General features: G+C 39.0%; 1 protein-coding gene across 8 annotated transcripts in view; it reads right to left on the bottom strand.

Moving 5' to 3' along the window:
• The window catches only part of CADPS2 (calcium dependent secretion activator 2), a 318,768-nt gene that overhangs the window by 143,967 nt on the left and 153,186 nt on the right, over nucleotides 1–21,615 (bottom strand). For all 8 annotated transcript variants that reach the window (XM_072870283.1, XM_072870362.1, XM_072870837.1 and 5 more), the window contains 2 exons: nucleotides 16,015–16,126; nucleotides 5,219–5,358 (listed from right to left, as the gene is read on the bottom strand). In XM_072870283.1, coding sequence (XP_072726384.1) covers nucleotides 5,219–5,358; nucleotides 16,015–16,126 — 252 coding nt within the window. The remainder of the gene's footprint in view (nucleotides 1–5,218; nucleotides 5,359–16,014; nucleotides 16,127–21,615) is intronic.

Raw genomic sequence — 21,615 nt, 5'->3', positions numbered from 1 at the left:
CCTTTAGTAACCACTAGGCTATGCTAACAGACAACTTAACTGACACAAAAGCTACTTTCAAAAATAATGCATCCTTTAAATGCATGCAGATGTGCAAAGGCACATTAAAAAAACCCCACGCATTAGAAAAGGTATTCACAGTAACCCACATAACTTGAGTGGATTAACCTGTCCTGCTTGAGTTTTCAACCCTAATGTAATTATGAGTTAAGGAGAGCCAAGTGAGCCTTCCTGAAGCAAACAGTACCTCCCTAACGCTGCTATTCTAACTCGACGAAATAAACAGGCTTTTAGCATTTTATATAGGAAGTTTTTAGGTCATATTTTGCTTATTTCCTCTGATGGTATGTTTTAGACTCAAGATTGCAACAGAATAAATTAATAGAAATGTGAAAAAACCTCCTTTTGCATGGATGTTGGCTTTACTACCTTAATGAAGAAGATTTAAAAAATATCTTGTATGTGTTCTGCATATTAGACAAGGAAAAGGTTACCACATTCTATGAGAAGACGACAAATACATTACAAATTATGAGAAAGGAATCTGAAATATCACGAATTGCCAATAATTGGAACTGTTCTACAAATCCCCATTAATGAGTGACATTTACCTTGTTATTACTAAGAATTTCTAGCTGTGCATGCTTCCCCTTGTGATCTATTGACAGGGTTTAAATAGAAAAGGATAGTTATATATCCTTCGGGTTGTTTCATACTTTGAGAGCCTTTAATGCAAGAATAAAAAAAATTATCTAAAATAAATAATAGGATTATGTTTACTGTAAGATTTATATGAGTATTCCTTATTTTTTAAGCATATAACAGAATACATAGAAAAATCACGGAGTGTTTCCTTGATCAAGTGTTTTTTTAAAAATCACATTAGTGGAGTAACACTAGATTAACTGTATGAATGTGTCAACATAAACACTAATGTAAAAGTAACGTGGTTAGCAAAGCTAACCTTCGCAGAGGTACAAATGAACTGCAATTGAGATTCATAGTAGTGATGAGTCATAAGGATTTTTATTTCTTGCTCTTAGAAAGGTTACAATTTATAATGAAATGAACCCCAAGTTTATAATTTTATTTGAAATATAATTATTTGTTATGACTGTGGAAACCCAAAGAGGGAACACGATTTGAAGGTACTGCAGTCCAGAATACTATTTGTGAATTAAAAATCTCAGTTTAAGTACAAGACAGTATAATTGGTAAAAGTGAATATTCTTGGAGCATAAATGCAAGACAGGTTTTGAAGTCTTTCAGCATATCCCCTGTGTCAATAAGTACAGTCAGTCTTAAATAGGAGAAACTTTTCTGAAGGAGTAAAACTGTAGACCCACAATTAGCTTGGGCCTGTGGGTTTTGCTGACCCTGCAGAAACAGAAATATTTGAGCATAGCTCCCATATCTAAAAAAATGGTCTCTTATTACCATTATTATTTTTTTAATCATGATACAGCATTAACCTAATAAACTCCTTCTTTCTGCAATTGGCTGTGGGGTAAAATTTTAATTCAACTTTGAATAAATTTTGAGATTATCAGCTGAAAGGCATTATCTAATGCCAACAGGTTGCCTTTTTCTCCTATGAGACAAATATGACTTTTGTATGTTAGCTTGTTAACTCAGAAAATGTAAGTTGTCTAGTTCAAAGATTGGGCAAAGATAAAGCATGAGATGTTTCTGAAAAATAAACTGAAGAATTAGAACTTAACTGGGATAATCAAACTACATTAGAAGTCTGTTATTAAGGTTGTAACATTCAACTTGCTAACAGGATGAAATTCCAGCAGCAAGGTTGAACACAGTCTTTCACCATTCCCCCCCCCCCTTTTGTGTACTCTTATGACACTGTGCTTAAATATCTGACCACATACTAAAACCAAAATAAAATAAAATAAAATGAAACAAAATAAAACAAAACAAAATAACCCCAAATAAAATAAAATAAACAAAAACCTCCCAGCCCTTTTCACTATTCAGGATAGCAGCAGCTGCCTCCCAGCTCCTCAAGGCTTTATTTTCTCCTATGGCCTGTTTCATTGCATGTTACGCAAACACTGCTTTACAGAGAGAATTGAGTTATTTGCTTTTCTACTTCATCTAGGTTCACCAGGGAGCTGCAGAGCCTGGCACTGCAATAAGACTGCCCGGCAGAGCATAAGCTTTTGGCCATGTGCTAAAGGAGCGACCATGCCCAACTTCCCCCAGCTTGTGAGGCGTGCAGGAACCTTTTCTACTAGTTGCTTCCCAAGATTTACCTTCAAATGTCTATGACACTGAGAGGTGGTATTATTCTCACTTCATAACAGGAGAACTGAAGTACTAAAACCTTTAGGCTTCAGATATTAAGATGAAGATCTAGTTTTTAGGATATTTGGACTCTAACAGCACAATGGATATTTACAGCCCAGTTTCCACTCATTTCAGCTAGTAGCTGTGAGTGTTGGGCACCTCTGTGAAATCAGATTCCAGTTCATCAAACTGGGCACAGGAAACAAATAACATACTACCAGTTACTATAGGTGGAAATGTTTCAGTCTCTTACAGCAGGTCCTTCTGTGTAGCATAAATGGGGATAAAAGCCAGTTCTTCCAGGCATCCCTTAACTACCTTAACCGCAAAATATTCCTTTGCCTTCCTGTAATACTGTCCATCATCCACCCCACGTTTCCAGCCTCTTCACAAATGAGGATTTATCTGATAACACAAAATCAGTTCAGAACCAGAATAGCCTTAATCTGTGTCTTGAAGCAGGTGGGAATCCCTCTTGAAAAAATAGCAAATAACCACTTAATACTTATACACACCCAGGAAGTCAAGAGAAGGCTGCAGAGAGTGTCTGGAGGATGGCTTTTCATAACATTAATGGTTCCTGACTGTACACATTAATAATTCTTCTAGCAGGTGTTTTTTTCCCTCCAAACAAACACCCTCTTCCTTCCTCTCACTGCAATTCCAGTGCCATCAGACAGTATTTCATCAACCTTTTCAACAGTTACTGGAGGAATTATTAACCTTTTATTTCATTTCACATATATTTATGGTGGAGGAGTCCATACAGCCCTCCCTCGGTGCCCTAACTTTTCTAGACAAATGTGTAGGTAATAATTATAGCTAATGGCTACAAAGAAAGGGAAACGATGACTGACCTTGAGCATTTCTGGTGGGAAGAACAACAATATTTGCCTGGAAAATAGTGACAGCAGTGACCCTGAAGTAAAATGAAGAAGTAAACAACTGTGCCAGGAGATTAGGATTCAAAATCAACGTGAGGAAGTAACCAGCAGCAGCAGATGAAAGGGATAATGATTTAATTAAATTATTGAAAATAATATTTGACTGGGCAATCCATTTAATGCTCAGACAAGAAGACTAGTGACATAAACCCATATGGAAAAGCAAACTGGGGGGTTAGGAAGACCCCAGAAGAACAGCTCCCAGCCAAGAAAGCCTCTGGGGAAACCCAGGAGCACGACGGGAGGAAGCATTGGAGCCTTGTCCTTGTTTCTGGACCCAGGTCAAAATCAGTTGCATGTTATACCCTAACTGGGGTTGTAGACAGCACAACCCCAACATTATCAGTCACCTGATCAAAAATGGGGACTTCTCCCAGTCACCTGTTGAGATAGGTGCATGGGAGCACAAAATCCCTGATGTAGCTGTAGTGTGGAGTATGCAGCTGAACCAGGTCACATGCAAGTTAGATGCATCTGTTCTGTATTACTCATTACTGATGTTGTTCAAGTCATCCCATCCCCATCTCTGCATTTTGAAAAACCATTGAAGAATGCAGGCAGCACCATGCCACCCCTGCAGCATTCACTACTTCAACTGGCTGAATACCTTCCAGCAGCAGCAGACCGAAACCATGCTAGTGGACTGAATCTAGACAAGGATGTGCCACAATTACCAAACCGTTTCAGAGGTGTTTGGTGAGTGCAAATGAATAGGGCAGGAGGTGGGGACTGACAGGAGAGCATCATGCTTTAGTACAGACAAGCACTTTTCTCTCCTCCCTAGGTCCTCTCCACTCCAACTTACTCATGTCACCCCAGTCTTCCTGCTCTCTCCTGCCACATTATCCCATTTCCCTTATTCATGTATTTGCAGCCCTACTCTAAGTCTTCTCATCTCAGTCCCAGTCTCCAAGCGCAGTAGCTCCAGTTCCCCTGTTGGCTCCACGATTGGTTTCCCTCTCTTTCCTCCCAGCTCCTGGTCACCAGCCACAGGTCTCCAGCCAGCAAGTCTCATTGTTACAGTCCTGAGCATTTGTGTCTAAGTTTCCCCAAACTAAAATGAGGGCTGAGGCTGATACCTGGAAAATTTCAGCCCAACCAATTACAGCTTTGCCAAAACTTAAGTAAGTTGGGTTTGTTGTTTGTTTTTTTTTAAAGTACTGAATATAGGAAATTTTGGCAATTGCTGTCTGTATACAATGAGCAGAATATTAACAGGAGGAGACTAAAACCAAATCTAAATAGTACGGCCACTACATTAATTCTACATTAACATGTTGAAGAGCCCTCTTTTTTTGAAATTTACTTCTACCTAATTCAGAAGAAGTTAAAAGGATGGAAAACAGCCCTGGTAATTGCTTTATAACAACAGATACAGCCTTGCTAACTGTCAGCAACACTACCTGTTTTTGCAGTTGGGATGAGGAACAGCAGTGGCAGTTGGCTAGGGGAGCTGTCTTTATGAATAATGTATTCCATATAGTTTCAGTGTTAGACAGAAAAAACATCCTTAAACTGGTATTCGTACATAAATTCCTTTCAAGAGAAATACCATACAGCAGAGAGAGAAAGAAAAGGGGAGACTATGTTGCAAGTACCATCACATTCAGGTATATAATTAATCCTATTTTAATGGAAAAATATGTTTCTACTAAAGAGCAACTTTTTTTCCAAATTGCTATAAATTGTAACATTCAAAACCAGTTTCTAAATGACACTGTACTCTTAGTTCTGCATTTCAGAGTTAGCTCATCATGTGTCTTTATGCATCACTGAACATCTGAAATGAATGTTATTCCTGACTATTCCAAACTTTATGTATAAAACGAGGATATAACACAATGCCATATTATAAGAACTGTTATACACATTTATAACATTTTACAAACTTTATGTTTTTAGCTACATATGCTTAAACACAGGCACAATGAGGCAAAATAATAAATACAGACAGCCAGAAAATGGACACTTACCCACAGTGCTTCATGTGAGGTGGTTTATCCATTCTCACTGCCAGTTTAATTTTCAAGTCACTGTCCTGGCTGTTTTTGGGGACTATCATTTTATGCAGATCAGGTGACTTTGGGCTATTGGATGTGGGATACAACACTACCTGCAAGTCATAAAATAAAAACTTCAATGAGTTGATGCAAAAAAAATCTGCTAGTCTTTAATGGAAATTTCTAAGCAGTGAAGATTCTCGTTGCATCTCCTCCAATCTGAAAGATGACTAAAAAAGGTTTCATAAATCTAATAAACCAGTTGACTTAATCTTATTGTAATAGATGAATTTCAAAAATTAACTCATTCATTTTCTTACAAATGGGAATTTTCATATTATGAGTTAATAAAATTTCCTCTTCTGTTAGTCCATTCTGAGTTAACAGTTTTAAACAAAAAGGAACAGCTGACACTTGAAAATGGTCATGTACAACTAAACAAGAACCTCAAGTTTTACATTACTCGGTGCTTTGCTGGAAACATCCTGTTGAAACAATTTGCTGTGGCATTATGCAACAGATCGCCCCTCCAGCAGTGACATTGCTTGAGTGAAGAAAACCAAAATACGCTCTTTCTTACTAACTCAATTTTTTGATCATTAGCATTAATAAAAGTCAATTATATTAAAAAACACAGAAATTGGAGACTAATTCCAAAGCATCTTCGCTGCAAATGGAGTATAATAAACATAAGATACTATCTCCAGTTCACATGTGATATGACACAACCCTTTTGTTTAATCTACAGTGGTAGATGTATAAAAAATAAAAATACACTGAATTTTAAATATTTAATTGCTAAAACATTTATATAAATTTCTTGAGAGATTTACTAGCTAACCATTAATTTTAGATTAATATTAGTCACGAGCTGTTAAATATTTATTTATGTACCGTCCAGAAAGTTCATCCATTTAGTCAGTACAATTAAATATTACTGCTTCATGAAATCCTTACCCACAGTCACAAGTTTAGCAGTTAAATGCTGCTGAAACATAATTTCCTTTCATTCTTATTATAAGCACTACTTTTGAATCAATTTAGACTCTAAAATATTCTAAACACGCTGTTTGGGAGACTTTCATAACATTCAGTGAGTTCTGAATTACCATCATCATGAAGCAGTATTTCAAAAGTAACAACGCTCTAAAAAGCAGCGTTCTTCACATCTTTTATTTCTTGAAAACTAAAATTAATCATAACATTAACCATCAAGTTATTTTGTTATACATAGTCCTTGTGCCTTGTGTCACATATATAAAACACAATAAATTCTCCTCTGTGTTATTAGGAAAGTTAAATCAAGGATTTGAGTAAGAATCTCCAAGCAAGCATAAATCTAACGGATATTATTAAGCCAAAAATATTACAATAGTGTCACTCAGATCTAATCATCTGAAAGATGACGTAAGCAGAAGGCCTTCAGCTTCTCATCTCAGTATTTTGCAGAAACACGTTCCTGCATCCCGTTAATATCAGGAACTCTAGCGAAGCAGAGAAATATGATGCATCACGTCTAATCAAGTGTGCAACCTTTATAACACCAGTGGGAGAAATAACCTGTCAGAACAATTGAGTACGTTCAGTACCTTTTAAAGAGATAGGAAAAGAAAAAGTATATTCTGGTTTTAATAAATCAGGAGGCTACTTTTTTTTCTTTTTGCAAATGCATAGCAAACACTATTTATAACAGAGCTTATTCCTTCTTTCCCAAGAAACAAGTTGATTTTCATTTTGAGTAAAAGCCATCCCTTAAAAAAAAATTAAAAGCATTATGAGTATGGCAACCTTTGAGTTCTGAAGCATCAAACAGAAAATGATTTTTAGTTTGTTTATCTTTTTAAATGCAAGATTATATAAACAGAATTATTACTCATTCCTTGCATTTAATCACTTGACATTCACATAGGACTGTAGGTGATGTTATGAATTTTTCCTTTTCTACAGGCTGCTGTTCCTGTTGTTCTGTAACAGCTTACTACAGCTCATGCATCTCAAGCGACACCTTTCTCCTGTCAACTTCTTGAGTTTTTAGAATGCTGATGAAAATATAAGCAGACAAGTGTATAATTAATTCATAACTTCAGTACTGACAATTCCTTTTTTTAATTTTTAAAGAAGTATTTTTGAGCTTCGTTTTCAAACCTCTCACAATGAGTAAGTATCTGGCAGAATATGTAAGTATGCACCATGTCGTGTTTTTATTACACTTTGTCATGCCTTCCAGCTTTAGACAATGAGAGCTAAAAGAATTTTTTCATCAAACTTTTTATCATTACACACAAACACACATACACACATGCACACAAAGCATTCAACAGGCATTAATTATCTTCACAATAACCTTCATACTAACATTGACCTTAAGGGCAATACTAACCATTGTGTACCGTATCATCAGGTGGCACAAACTGTAAGCTCCCATGAAATTACTGAAACCAAAACACTGGGCAAATGTTCCTTGATAGGAAAAGTAAAAAGCTGCTGAAATTTGTATTAAAAGAATTCTGCATTGCCAATGGCAATGCAATGTCATTGCCACTGGCCATGGAGAAACTTTCTAGGCTATTCTGTCTGCTATTCTGTCTCAGATTTCTGTTCAGCACTGCTTAAGGGATTTTAATCTTCTAGTTGTTGTTCTATAATCTACTTTAAAAAATAAAATGGTATCAACTCATATATCTTCTCTGGAGGATATAACACTCACCTACAGGATACTCTTTCACTGTGTCTAAAACTTCTAAAAGTTTCATAAAATTCCTACTACATCATACATTTCTGAATTAATTTTTATTTTATTTTGTTTTAATGTATCTTATTTTATTGTTCTTATACCTCTAAATATCACCATAGCAGATTATTCAGCAGCAGCACAGAGAACTATGAGTTGTTAGTCTAGGACTGTGTTTACAGTAAGTAAACTAACAGGTAATCTGCATTAAAAAGTATAATGAACTATTAATGACAAGAATGCTACACACCAAACATAGCTGCTGTACATTGCATTGCTTCAGCTGATTTAAGGCAAATTAATAGTATCAGAGCAGTGTGGGTTGAGATAATTCAGTAAATTCAATCATTTCATGATCATTAAAAATACTTGACCACATGGTCCAATTATATCTAGTATTACATTTCCTCAGACCACACTGTAACTGAAAAAGTGGCAAGTTCACTTTATGCCTCTCCTCATTCGGATGTAAAATAAACACCGAAATCTTAAGTATTATAGAGCAACACATTTATGGATTTATGCAAGGTGATATTCTCAAAACACTGTTTCTTAATTGTGAATAACTGAAAATGTTTCTTTCCTGGACTTAAAATACGACAGGTTGAAAGATATGAAGCGAACATCATTCGATGACTTAACTAACCATCATTTATTGTGATTGCGTATTTAAGTCCCCAGCTGGACGACAATAGAAGTTATTTGAAGTACTCCTGAGACAGTCAATCCAGCCAAGCAACTATTAACCCTCCTCTATCTTTGGCACATTGATCATATCTTCCTTTAACAGTATGAAAGAAAAGTTGCGTTGTCCAAAACACTCTGAAGGCTTGAACAAGCCAAACTTGGGACAATCTTGCTTTCTCAGAGCACATAAGCAAGCAGAAGGTTCAGAGTCAAAAGCGCTGTGCAGAAATACCTCCTATTGGTATTCCCATGTTGAGATAAAGCTCTCAAGCTAACCACCCCTGGCTGCAGTTGTTCTGTTGTCAAAAGAAAATGCAGCCTTCAAAAGGGACCAATGAAGCTAAGAGGGAACAACTGGCAAGCCATAAGCGCATTCGAGAAAAATCAAGAGTCAAGATAATCTCTACTTTTTCCCCTATCCCACACTTGTGGCTGAGTTCACTTTCAGCCTAGTCGTGTCCTCATGTCCTGGCTGCTCCCCCTCCCCATCCCCTGCTTCCACCCAAAAACATGATATTCAAGAGCTGAACTCAAGCACTGGAGCTACCCATTCTTTTGACTCAAGTATTTGAAATAAGATTGATTTTACAGGTTGGGGTTGTCTAAGACACATTTTGAGATCTCAGACCCTGGGCACCAGACCTTGGTAATCATGGTAATCCTGAGCAGACTATGCTGAGTTTTGGCTCACTGTCACAAGCAAAAAAGATGAAAGTGAAGAAGATCTGCAGCTGCTCCTTAATGTCCTGGCTGAGAGGCAAATGACACTTAACATGCTATTACAGAAAACCCTTATCTTGCCTTCAGTACAGCTCACACCATGCAACCTTAAAGAAAATAAAGATGCAGCCCATCAGCAGTCTCTTCTTCATAACACAGCCTGGGCCATCTTCAAAAAGCAGACCAAACCCTCAACCTGGCCCCATCCCCAGGGAGGGGGGTTGCCCTGGTGTCCATGCCTGGGGCTGCCCTGGTGTCCCCCATCCTGCCCTGCTCCCTGCCAACTCAGGGAGCCCCTACTGCTTCTGGCACCTAGCTTCCTGTCCTTTCTTCAAACTGCATGGTCCCCAACAGGAAAATCAGAAGATTTTGAGACAAAAGAAGTTCCCATGTCTAATGTGCTCTTCCAGAGCACAAATGGTGCTACAAATGATTGCTTTTTGCTGTTGACCAAACCCACATTTTCTTTTTATCTTATTCCATACCTAGGATGAAAAATTTTAGCCTCAACACTTAAGGTCTGGCTAAGTTACAAGCAATTGAGAAGTGAATTATGTCATGTGGCCTTAATCATAATCAGCATTGCGAGCTCTGTTGAGAATAATCACTACAGTCGTGGTCATGCAAGAGACCCCACAACGAACTGGAGAAACCAAGTTCTCTAACTCCTGTGCTCTACCAGGGACACTTCTAACTCAATTTGTAATTATTTAAAACAATGAAAACCAGTGAGTGCTCGACACATAAGATCATACGCTCCCTCAACTGCATTTGTTGAAGCTTTCATCATGCAGCAGGACTAATTCATTCTATGGAAGATTTTTTCTTTCATGTTTTAAAATGTACTTATTTGAGAAGATACCAGTGCAAGCAGAGAGGACAGGCACATTTTATGTTATGAAATCAGCACCCACTATTATTTGGCACATGCAAATTTATGCTGCTGGTCATTGTCTGAGCAAAGATCACAGGAAAATATCCTAGTTAAATACATATACATATATATAAAACCAAATATTTGAAAATAGAGTTATAGACCAAAAATTATTGAAGCTGATTTGGGATAGGAAAGAGATGACTAGTAACAGTATAGAGACCCTTTAATGTTATGTGGTTTGTGTAACTCTGGCCCCAGCCTTACTTAAGGGACACTTACCTGTTTTTGATAGAAGTGTCTACTGACTCTTCTCAAGTCACCTTCTCCCCTAACATGAAAGTTTGGAGCGGTTCTGAGTTATGTCAGCCCCTTGCCCAAAGACAGGTTAATGTCAGAAAGCCAGAAGCTGCTGTCAGTGTGACAAGAAGTGAAGTTCCCTGGAACGCCCCAGCAGCAGCCCGTCAAGCACAGCACCGCACTCGTGTCCTCTGAGCGTTAAGTCATGATGCACTGCTGCCAGGAGGATGAAGCAAAAGAAGCTCAAGGCAACGGACGAGGCTGGAGGTAGAAGTGGCAAAAGGAGATGGCTCTCTTGAAAGTAACTCCCGTAGAGAAGTTCTCACCTAGGGAACCCCTAAAGAAAGGGTTAATAAGAGCTTGATCCCCAAGACAGCTTATGAGTATTTTACACAAGCTCCGTCATCTCACCTATTGAGCGATCTCTCGCTTTTCAGGTATGATTCTATTATAGCTGAAACACTGAGATAAGGCTTTGGGTAACAGGTGGTTAAAAAGAAATAAAAATCAAACAGAAAAACTGAACAGTGAACGCACGGTGAAAGAGCTATCTAAAATACTGTTGTTGACAAAGAACTGGGAAGACTTTGCAATTTATGCAATCAATGGACCTCTGCCGATGCTGCCAGCTGAATGATTACCTTAATAGATCTCAGCAATTGATAAAAGTTGTCTTTAAGTCCTTCCCAAAGAGCCCGTCCCCCAAACGTAAGAGAGAGAATGCCTGAATGAAAAATATCTCAAGAATTTCTGACAAGAGGCATTCTCAGAGAAGCTGCTGAGAAAACCCATTAGCGTGGAAACAATAGCACTCAGCCAGACGTAGCAGGGTCCTGACAGACAGACTGCTCAGGCAGCAAGAAAAAAAGGAGGAGTGGAAGCAACCTCTTATCATTTTCCAAACTTAAAAAAAAAGTCAGAGGAGCTCAGACCTGCGAAACCTCAGTCATTTCAAAATGTGATGGAGAAACATTCCCTAGGGTGGCAGGCCTTAAATTTACATAGTCACAGTACAAAATAATCTCTGCTCAGCGGCCCTTCGAACGCAGCACAGAAGATAACCAACATGCCCGGTGCAGTTGTCATTCAGAAATTAGGCAATCATGCAAGTCTGGGTACCTAGCCAGTAGAGCTATTTTATAATGTCTTTAAATGAAACCCAGAGTAACAGCACCAATGAAAAAAAACATAACTGCACAGCTAATTATTGCTGGCGGCATCTGACTGTGACAAGCAGGTTGTGAGACAATAGTTCCCTTTTAATTGAATAGTCAGAGCGACAAGGCTGAAATATTCTTATATTCAAAAAGTATCAGCAATCAAACACCACCTGCTGTTCTCACATTGTATTCACATGTGTGCTAAGCAAGCACAATGGCTGTCACTTTGAATTACTAGGTTTGAACATCTTCATACGTAAAGTACTGAACAAGGAAAAGTGGTGTCAGATCCCTGAGTTTCAGAAACCACCAGGCTGATTTTTCAGACGTATTTACTCCAAACTCTGAAGGCTTCTTCACGCTTCCTCAGTTGTTGCATGTACAAATGCAAACATCAATTCTGCCTTCTGTATGCCCATACAAAAATCATTGAAGCAGCCAGATCAGTGTCAGTCACATAAAAACTGTGCCACACATTTCGAAGATATTTGAATAAAGTAAGTTCTTAACATTTCCTCATTAGAAGAAACTTAGCTTCAAAGATGCAGCCTGCCTCACTTTCTAGAAGTTAAATTCAGTGGTTCACTGTATGCGGAGGTCTGCACAACCGCAGACACAGACTGCGACTCCAGAAGTTCATGTTCTGCAGAACCCAAATCCAAATAACATCCTTTCTCCGCCTGTGCAGCACATGTCTCCATTTTTTCTTTCAGTGGAAAACTGGGTTTCTCCAACTGTCCTCCAGTTTGAGTAGAACAGAGAATAAAGGTTAAGATTTGTTTTTTGTCTGAAAACACTTAAAGCTGTCAGCAGGGACCCAGAAGAAAAATCCCCCAGCAAGCAAAATCTTCTCTCGGCATTCGCGACTGAATTTATTTTGGTTTTTTTTAGACGGAGAGAGCAATGTCAGACAAGCGACATAATAAGTACTCCTTCCTGATGGTTAAGCACATCTTAAATGCCTTGAAGGGAGAAGATGTTAAGTACAGACAACAACCCTTCTGTTGCTTGGTGCTCACCTGGTGACTTCTGCAGCAGAGGCTGAGCAGCTCCCAGCCTCTGCTTCCCAACAGGGAGTATGTAAAGCTGTAAGTATGGTCCTCTCTACTGAAAGCACGAGCCTGCATCCCTGCTGCTCTGCCATGAGCTAGTTACTTCTGGAAATCAGCAGTGTCTCCTCCTGAAACCAAGGTGCTGGAGTGCCATCATACTGAGATGAGGGCCTACATCTTAAGTTCGTGAGTGTGAGAGAGTGCCATGCGCTGATGGGGTCAATGGAAACGCCTTCTCCTCTGCAGCTCTGGGGAAACCTTTGCTGGCTCCACATTTCACACCTTAGATCTGTTTTCATAAAAAGCTGATCCCTTGGTGGCAGAAGAAACCCTTTGGTATATGATGGAAGTTCAAAATTCAAATGAGGTAGTTTGATGCCACCTTCTATTTCTAATTCTAGATTAAACAGAACAAAACCTTCACAATAACCACAGGGCATGGGAAATGCATGCTTCAATAATGTAGAAAAGTGGTCAAGATACATGCTTTGACGGAAGTACTTGACAGATCAGAATTAACATCCACAGCAAGCCTACCTCAGAAGGGGCAGGTCTGAGTTGAAATTTTAAGTACAGAAAAAATACCAGTAGAAGTATCTTCAGGCCTTTTCAGAGCATAAAAAACTGAGCTGAATCAGCTGCACTCCTGCATGTCACGGCAGTGGACTGACCAGACATAAAGTTGCCAAACTTTATTAGAATTAAACTTATCCAGTGGGATCCTGCATCTTTTCAAAGGCTACCTGAATTTAAATCTCTCAAACCTGAAAACAAAGACGTTGACAACAAAACGAGACTTTGAAAGCTAAAACATATACCATGAGCATACACAGTACCTTAAAATTATTTTGTAAAAATTCTGTCAAATATTCTCCCTATCTCCCATGAAGCTAGCAACCAGCACTCTCAATATTCTGGTTAAACCCGAGAGGTAAGCTGGCAGATTCCCCCTTCTCCTGAGTTGCGCGTCTACCACCACCAGCTGGAACGTGTCTGTCAGCAACCCCGGCTATTGCCAGACCTGGGAGGCACAGGAGGACAGACCAGACGCCCAAACAGGCTGATGCACAGCCAACATGCCCTTTTTCATGTTCTTTTCCACTGCTAAGGACCATCCGCTGTACATAAGGTCATTGTGAGAGGTTTATCTTTTACTGACATCTTTTACAGAAGGTTTTTTTTGGGCAAGGATGGGGGATGAACACTTTTGGTAAATCAGGAATGGATTATAAAATGTAAAATCAGTATCCAAGCATCTCTCAGGTACTTCTGTTTGCTACACCCAATCTCAGCACAGCCTTTAACACAAGGGGACAAAAGGTGATGGCCTTTGTCCTTTGTGACAGAGGGGAAAAAACCCAGCAAAAAGCATTGATTTTAATAGCCTCATTCTGGTACAAACTGCCAAACCTCAGAGCATCCGATAAGAGCATGCAGACAGTCTGCCAAAGAACAACAGGAGACTAAGAATTGGCAACAGAAACAGAAGATTGCTCTTTCCTCCCTCACCTTTTATGCATCTTCCTTTGACTCTGGGAAAGCTGGGTCAGACTCCATCCAACACCAGCCCAGTGAGCTCAGCCCTAGTCCCTCTCAACTACCTATTTTTATTTTCTCTCTCTACCCTCACCAATCCCAACCAAGAAAGAAAAGTTATTACCTTCTTTAAACTGATTTGGCCAGCTGACAAATACACATGTGTCAGAAGGCAGCCAGGAGTGGGAAGGGAGAGGAGGCAGGGAAAAAAACACAAAACAAACCACCTGGGGCCACAGGATACAGTTAAAGCAAAAGCTATATTTGATATTTTACATTTGAAATGTTTCCATTCTTGAAAATAATTTAAAATCTTTTTAACCTCCTGTCCTAGAAACTCAGACAAGCTGCAGCGTAAGAAAGCAGACCAAGCTTACACCTGAAGTTTGGCTATTTACGGTTGCAGAGCAAGAGGATCCCGTTAACACTTGTAATTCTTAGCCCCTTTATTCTGTTAATGTTTCTTTTCTTCTCTGACTCCTTGGCAATGACTATGCTGGCTACTGTCCACAACGGCCGCAGTCCCTTCTCCACTGCCCTGCACCCTTGCATTGACTTTCCTTTTGCTGCTTTGAAAGGACTGAGCAAGCAGGGACAGAGAAGAAACTTCTCTACGTTTAATAGCACTGTGCAGCTCCTGTAAGTCCACCCTTTCAGTGTCTCTTTTCGTTGTTTTGAATCCAGATATTGCTGACTCTGGTCTGCTCAGCTGTACCCCTGTGGCGCCTCTGTATCTGCCACGACGCCTGTCCAGTTCCTGCCCGTGTGTTACCCCTACTGGAAACCTTCCCCACGCAGATCCCACCTTCACCTCAGACATCCTTGACTAAGTGACCTTGAAGGCCTCCTAGAAGGACATGAGAGGACGCAAGAAGAAGTAATACTGGGGATACAGTCCTGACCTTAACAAGGGACCCAATGTGTGGGAAAATCTGTCTTTGTGCAGCCACCTGCACGTGGAGGACACAAAGTGGGGAACAGCCCTGCTCTTTCCAACAAGCTGTCCTCGCTTGAATGGGAAACAGCCATGACTCTGGATGCAGAACTGAGCATTAAAACGTGAGCTATTCTCCATGCATTTCATGTCAGAGGGGAGAATTTCAACAGGAAATGGGGGGGTGAGACCCTCTCTGCTTCGTTCACACTACCCTCCTCTTTCTATGATACACTGCACTCTCTAGCCCCTGATTTTGGTCTAAGAAGGATAAATGATCCTGTCAAAATAGGGAAAACATAAAAGGGAAGGGAAGCTCATACAGCACAAGAGTGAGAACTCTTATTTTAGTCTGACATATTATCTCCAATCAGTCCTTCCCCCCGCATTCTTCCACCACTTATGTCCTTTCTTCCCTTTCCCCAGTTGTTTGCTGTATTTATTACATGCCAAGTCTTCTCTCTCTCCTCTTCACTCCTCATTTGAATAGCTACAAGCATTGGTAGGTCACCTAGGAATTAAAAAATGTTTTAAACAAGACAAAGAGAACCATCATGGATCCCTGATGCAAGTTTCTGAAAGGTAATCCAAGTCAACATATCATGTTTTGAACACTGGGAAAAGTCACCCTTAAAAGAAAAAGCAGTTTGGTACAGCTGCAGCAGAGCAGGTGCCGTACTGAGTACCTTATACCGTTTTATGGCATGTTTTATCAACACTCGCATTTCTACACATCATTACTCACATATTTCTTGTTTCTACACATAATACTCACTCTTCCCAGTTCTTTATCTTCAAGTGCCAACACCCCGGTGCTTTCTGTAAAGAGTTTTACTTTGACAACAGGCCGAGGGTGAGTAGTGGTGAAATCCCCTTGAGTTCCCCATCTGCAATAAATAAAAGAACAGAATTTAACTGGGGCAGAGGACAGGCCTGAGAGTGATGCGACTGTAATCTTTTGTAGACAATATTTATTAATGCACTCCTAGAACTTAATTTCCAAACTTTTGAGGGGAGAGGGCATGGAAATACATTTTTGAGCATCCAAGATTAAATATCTACATGGGAAAACTGGCTTTTCTCTGCAATAAGACAAATCAGGGGTTTTCTATATGACTTTTGTCATCAAAAATCAGTAATAAATTTTTTAATGGCAAAACCCAAAGGACTGAAATTATATCCTCATAGGGGAAAATAGAACCAAGCAAGAAAGCAAAGGAGGAGGAGGAAGGGGGAAAGGGAGAAAAGGGGAAAGGGAAGAGAAATATTTTTTCTATTAAATGTATTATTGGGTTCACCATCTTGTGCATACAAGCCAAATTAATTCAGTACAGAATCACAGAATCATAGAACGATTTGGGTTGGAAGGGACCTTAAAGATGATCTAGTTCCAACCCCTCTGCCATGGGCAGGGACATCTTCCACTAGACCAGGTCGCTCAAAGCTCCATCCAACCTGGCCTTGAACACTTCCAGGGACGGGGCAATGTCTCAATTCGAAACAAAAATACTTATATGTTTAACTTTAGTGAACGAACTATACAGAAAGTTAAGAGACTTGAACAGAGAAAACTTTATGTTTCATGAGATGTTATAACTTCGTATAAGCATGTAGGAAAAATATAAACATAAATGCAAAAACTGGAAAAAAATGTTATTTATCAGAGTGACTATAGCTCTGCAAGATAATTACTGCCACAGGGCTTCATGCTTTTGGAGAAGCTAAATTAGGCAGACAAACTTCTAGCTCTTAATCTGTTATCTCAGTTAAGACACTTGGTTTGTCAGCATTTTCCCCCCACCATGTGCCAGTGGTACAAAAAAAGGAGTTATATGAATTAGATTGCAACTTCCTTCAACAAGCTATTCCATTTTCCTAAACAATTGCATGGTACTCATTGCATTGACGATACTGATTCTGATTATGCTACTAGGCACAAACAAAATGCAAAAAGTAAGCATAGCTCCAGTTTCTCTTCATTTTTTCCCCTACTTGAGATATTATGATTAGCAGAAACTAAAGAAATAAAGAAAATAGGTGACCTTAAGAGTATGCTCTATAAAAGGATGTATTACACAAGCTAAAATTTAAGAGGGCCTCATTTACAAAAAGCAGTATTTTCATTTTATGTTCAAGAATAATTTACTTGGACTCTCCATTGTTGGAAAATGAACATACAGTAGTAATCCTCCAGCAAAGGGATCTAATAGGTAAAAGAAAATCCTTCAACTAACATGAGCTACAGACTTCAAGACAAAGTCTAGAAAGTAATATGCAAGCAAAACCAAAAAGTTTTAAGAAAGCAGTGGTCCTGTATAAACCAGTCCTACAGGTGGCTGAACACGTGCCAGACAACGAAAGTGAGGCTCACTGAAAATTAACCAAATCTTACATTACATTCTGTCTTCTTTGCTTTGTCTGGATTAGATAGATGAGCTTGCTCTCTGTCTGTGGTGGACATAGCCTTAGCCTCACCTAAACTGGTAACTGAAACAGGGACTCTGACAAGAAATTACCTTCCTGAGAGGGAGAAAACCTGTTTTGTGATCTGATGATAGATGCTGCAGTCACAGGACAAGACAATGCCTAGCACTGATGCTCTTCCCAGCAGTGCTCCCAGGCATAGGTTTTGTCACAATACAGAAATGAGATTTCCAAGGCGAAACCATCTTCATAAAAGATGAGACAGTCGTATCTTCAGTCTCCCCCCCCCGGATCCCACTATACAGGAAGAATGCTGCCTTGCAATCACAAACACAATCTAAGCACTTTGTTAGTTGTACTCTCTCTCTCCCGAGCACCAGCATAATTTGTCCCTGAGCTTCCAGAAGCCTTGAACTGTGCACATCGCAATGGATAGGACCACCCAAATAATCAAGAGAAACTCCTATTGAAATAACAAAACAAAACAAAAGCCTCTGTACAAAGATCTAGTGCCAGCATTAACTCACAGACAGAAGAAAAGAAATCAGAAGTCATGCTGACTAAAGGGAAGAGGAGAGTCCCAGCCTGTTCAGCAAAACCAGCATCACCGGCGGAGGCTCAGCTTCTGCAAGCTGAGCAGCAGGTATGCGCTGCGGCATGTGCTGGGGTCTGGGCACCCCAGCATCTGGCTCCAGGACCTCCCCAGAAAGCGGTGCAGCTTACTCCGGAGACACATACCCAGGCTCCATTTCTGCAGGACACAGCAGGGAGGGGTGGGGCACATGCGAGCCTTGCCCAGGGAGCCTGGCAGCGTTTGCTTCTTCTCTAATTTACATGCACCATGAGAGACTGACATAGATGGGACTAACACTGGGTTGTCCACCTGTTGTTGACACTAATGTAGTACTGGAAATCATCTTTAACATCAGATCTGATCACTGTCCTTGACTGACATCTTTCTCCCACCCCTTTTTCCACCTGCAGCAGTAAGTGAAAATCCTGGCCTGAAAAGCAACTGTCTGAATCTATTCCTAAAGCTTAATGTTCATGGTGAAAACATTTCACACATTGATCTTCACACTCCTTGCTGATCAGGACTTCAGCTAACTCTCATAGCCTCTCAAGACCATGTCTTTGGAAGTGAATTATCTGGTAGAGCAGATGGTCACAGATCTCATTGCCTAGACTTTAACATCATTCCTCATGAAAGAGCACGTGAGGAATCATGTTCTGTTAGAAAAGGCAAATCCACGATTGTATTCTTTAGCATTACACTTACTTGCGGGTATCTGATATTCCTGCCAGCTGCCAATATCACAGCAAACTACACAAGGCTCGCAGCTCATCTTCCTTATTATTCCTTGTGGATTACTAGAACACAAGCCCTCTTTTTTTGCGCTTTGTGTTGTTGCCGAAGTATCCTTCCTCCTACCATTTGAAATCAGAAGTTGGGAGAAAGCAGCCAAAATAGAAATGGTATCATGTTCATTTTAGTTTGCTTCTTCCAAGAATGAGCATGGGTATGAGAGACCCAATAATCCAGACAGAAATTGAGTTTATCTATATGCTGTACACTTAAAAGCACATTATTACGTTATTATGTTTGCTATTAATGAATCAGGCATTAACTGAAGTGGAAGTGGAAATTACAGCGTAACCAAAATGTATAATATTGAACTCCCAGCTGTAGGCTAACCCATATGAACATTGCTGCTAATAACAATTTGCAATTTGCATTTTTCTCTTTTGTCAGTATAAAATGAAGTGCAGTAATAAGAATGGCCTTACTGACTGTATTTTGCACTGTCAGCACCCACTAATAAACTTTTGTCTTGTTAAAAATAAAATTCTGAGCTGTAAAGATTGTGCCACGGATACAACAAGATACCAGGCACTCAACATTTATTAAGGGTGATCCAAAACAAGGGATAGACTGAGTAAAGCATGCAGGTGTACATAAGCTAGCCTATTTTGAAATACACTTTACTGTTCTGAAATCAAATTATATTGGTGCTCAAGATCTGATAGGTTTCAACTTTTTTTTTTTCCTGGCTATTTCTTTTATGACACCTGGTCATACTCTATTCCACAAATTAACTATTTGTTTATTCTTCCTGTTTATGAATAATATTTCATTTTAACCAAATTCCATTGACATGGATATCACACTTTCAGCTTCTATATCTGAGAGGATAAAAAGAGATAACAGGTTTTCAGTGTACAGATCATCTTAAAATTACCTACAACGTAATTGAAAACAATAACTTTGGAGTAGCTACTGTCCCATCATCACCTGTGACTAAGAACTGTGGAAGTAAATTGCATCAATCCCATATATAATGCCAAGATCATAAATATAGCCTTTCTAGCCAATAAATATGAATTTACTGAATCAGTTGTTATTTCCACTGTAAAATTCTGTCAACTTTCTCCATGCTTTTGGCTATTTACTCTATAACTGTATGTCTGTTCAAGGAGCTGTTAAGTTTAATGGTGAAAAATAGGTTAGGAGGATACCTAATAATTCATGGAACCAATACCCAAACAGTAATTATCATGATGCAAATCTTGATCACCATTACTGTAATTTCTTATTTCAATTTAGAGATTTTAAGTGCTAATATAATTATATCCACTTGGTTTCTCAAAAATGTAACATTCTTCTTCCAAAACACATTTGTCTTCTGTCAAATGCATTTATTAATACCTATTGAAATGCTAAAATATTTCCTGTTCTCACTTCTGCTTAATCTCATTGGAGCAGCTGTAGTGGAACATTTCCTTTACATTTAAAAGCTAAGCAGCTAGGTATAGGCCAGACAAATTTGTATTTTTCTTTTCAGGTTGAGGTTGCACCTTGATATATTTCTGGAGAAAACACAGTACTTCTCAGAAATGTCTTTCTGATCCACAGATTAAAAAAAGTGAAACACCATACAAAGGATTGTGCGTATTATTCGTAAGATGGAATAACTTTCTAGTTGTTTAATTGAACAACTTTTTGAATGTTTTAAAATAAGGACTAACAACGTGGCCTCCAGAATTTGATCACTGAATGACGAAAAGTTCCTTTTCTTTATATTTTAACTTTCAACAGCCACAACAGTGAAATATTTTCTGCAAGAAAAATCCTACAGCTGACTTATACTTTTCATACAGGGGAGCAGGTGAACCTGAAGGTTGTAACTTGGTTTTCTGTGAAAACAGAAGGAAATCATGTGCGCCATTTTGATCTCATTTGAGTCAAAGTATGTTGCAGATCATTTATTTCAAGCTTGCTCTGCTATGGATATACTGAACTGTGGAAGGAAGAGTGAGAAGGAAGAGCAGGCAAATTAATTCACCTAATTTCTGAAATTGCTATTTACAAAAAGTATATATTTAATAACTCTTAGCATAATAGAAAAATTTAATGCTTTATATTTGTAATAGCATATGTTTTAACTACCAAATATATGTAAGCAATGGAAACAGCAAATCAGCCACTTCCACACATTCGGAGGAGCCACTGATTTATGAATATCTGTCCAATGATTTTTGCTAATGCGAACAATTTTGGTGCTGAATGTGTCTAGATGGGAATTGCAAAATTTTTGTCAAAACAACTGTGGATCTCATACAGTATTCATATTAAGTTAAAAAATTCCCATTATTGTCTTTTTTTCTTTTAAATCTTGCTAGAAAAGTAGTTAAAAGTAACAATTTCAGTGCTAAATGCTGCAATGTCTCTCGCTGCACTGCCAGCTGCAGCCCATGTGGCATACTTGCGAGCTCTAAAACCACCAACTTTAAGCCTAAAAAAAAATATTAAGAAATCGTGCCTCTTTAGGGTCTCATTTTGCCACATTATTTTCCTTTGTGGCAAATACATAATTTTTGTGCTTTCACCTACTCATTCTCTTTACTATAGAAATGGCAATGATTTGATGTTTGATCATCATCAACCATAAGA

This window comes from Ciconia boyciana, chromosome 1, assembly GCF_034638445.1.
Source record: "Ciconia boyciana chromosome 1, ASM3463844v1, whole genome shotgun sequence".
NCBI classification, from domain to species: Eukaryota; Metazoa; Chordata; class Aves; order Ciconiiformes; family Ciconiidae; genus Ciconia; species Ciconia boyciana.
Note: the sequence above shows the minus strand (reverse complement) of the source record. Positions and strands in the feature narration are given on the sequence as shown.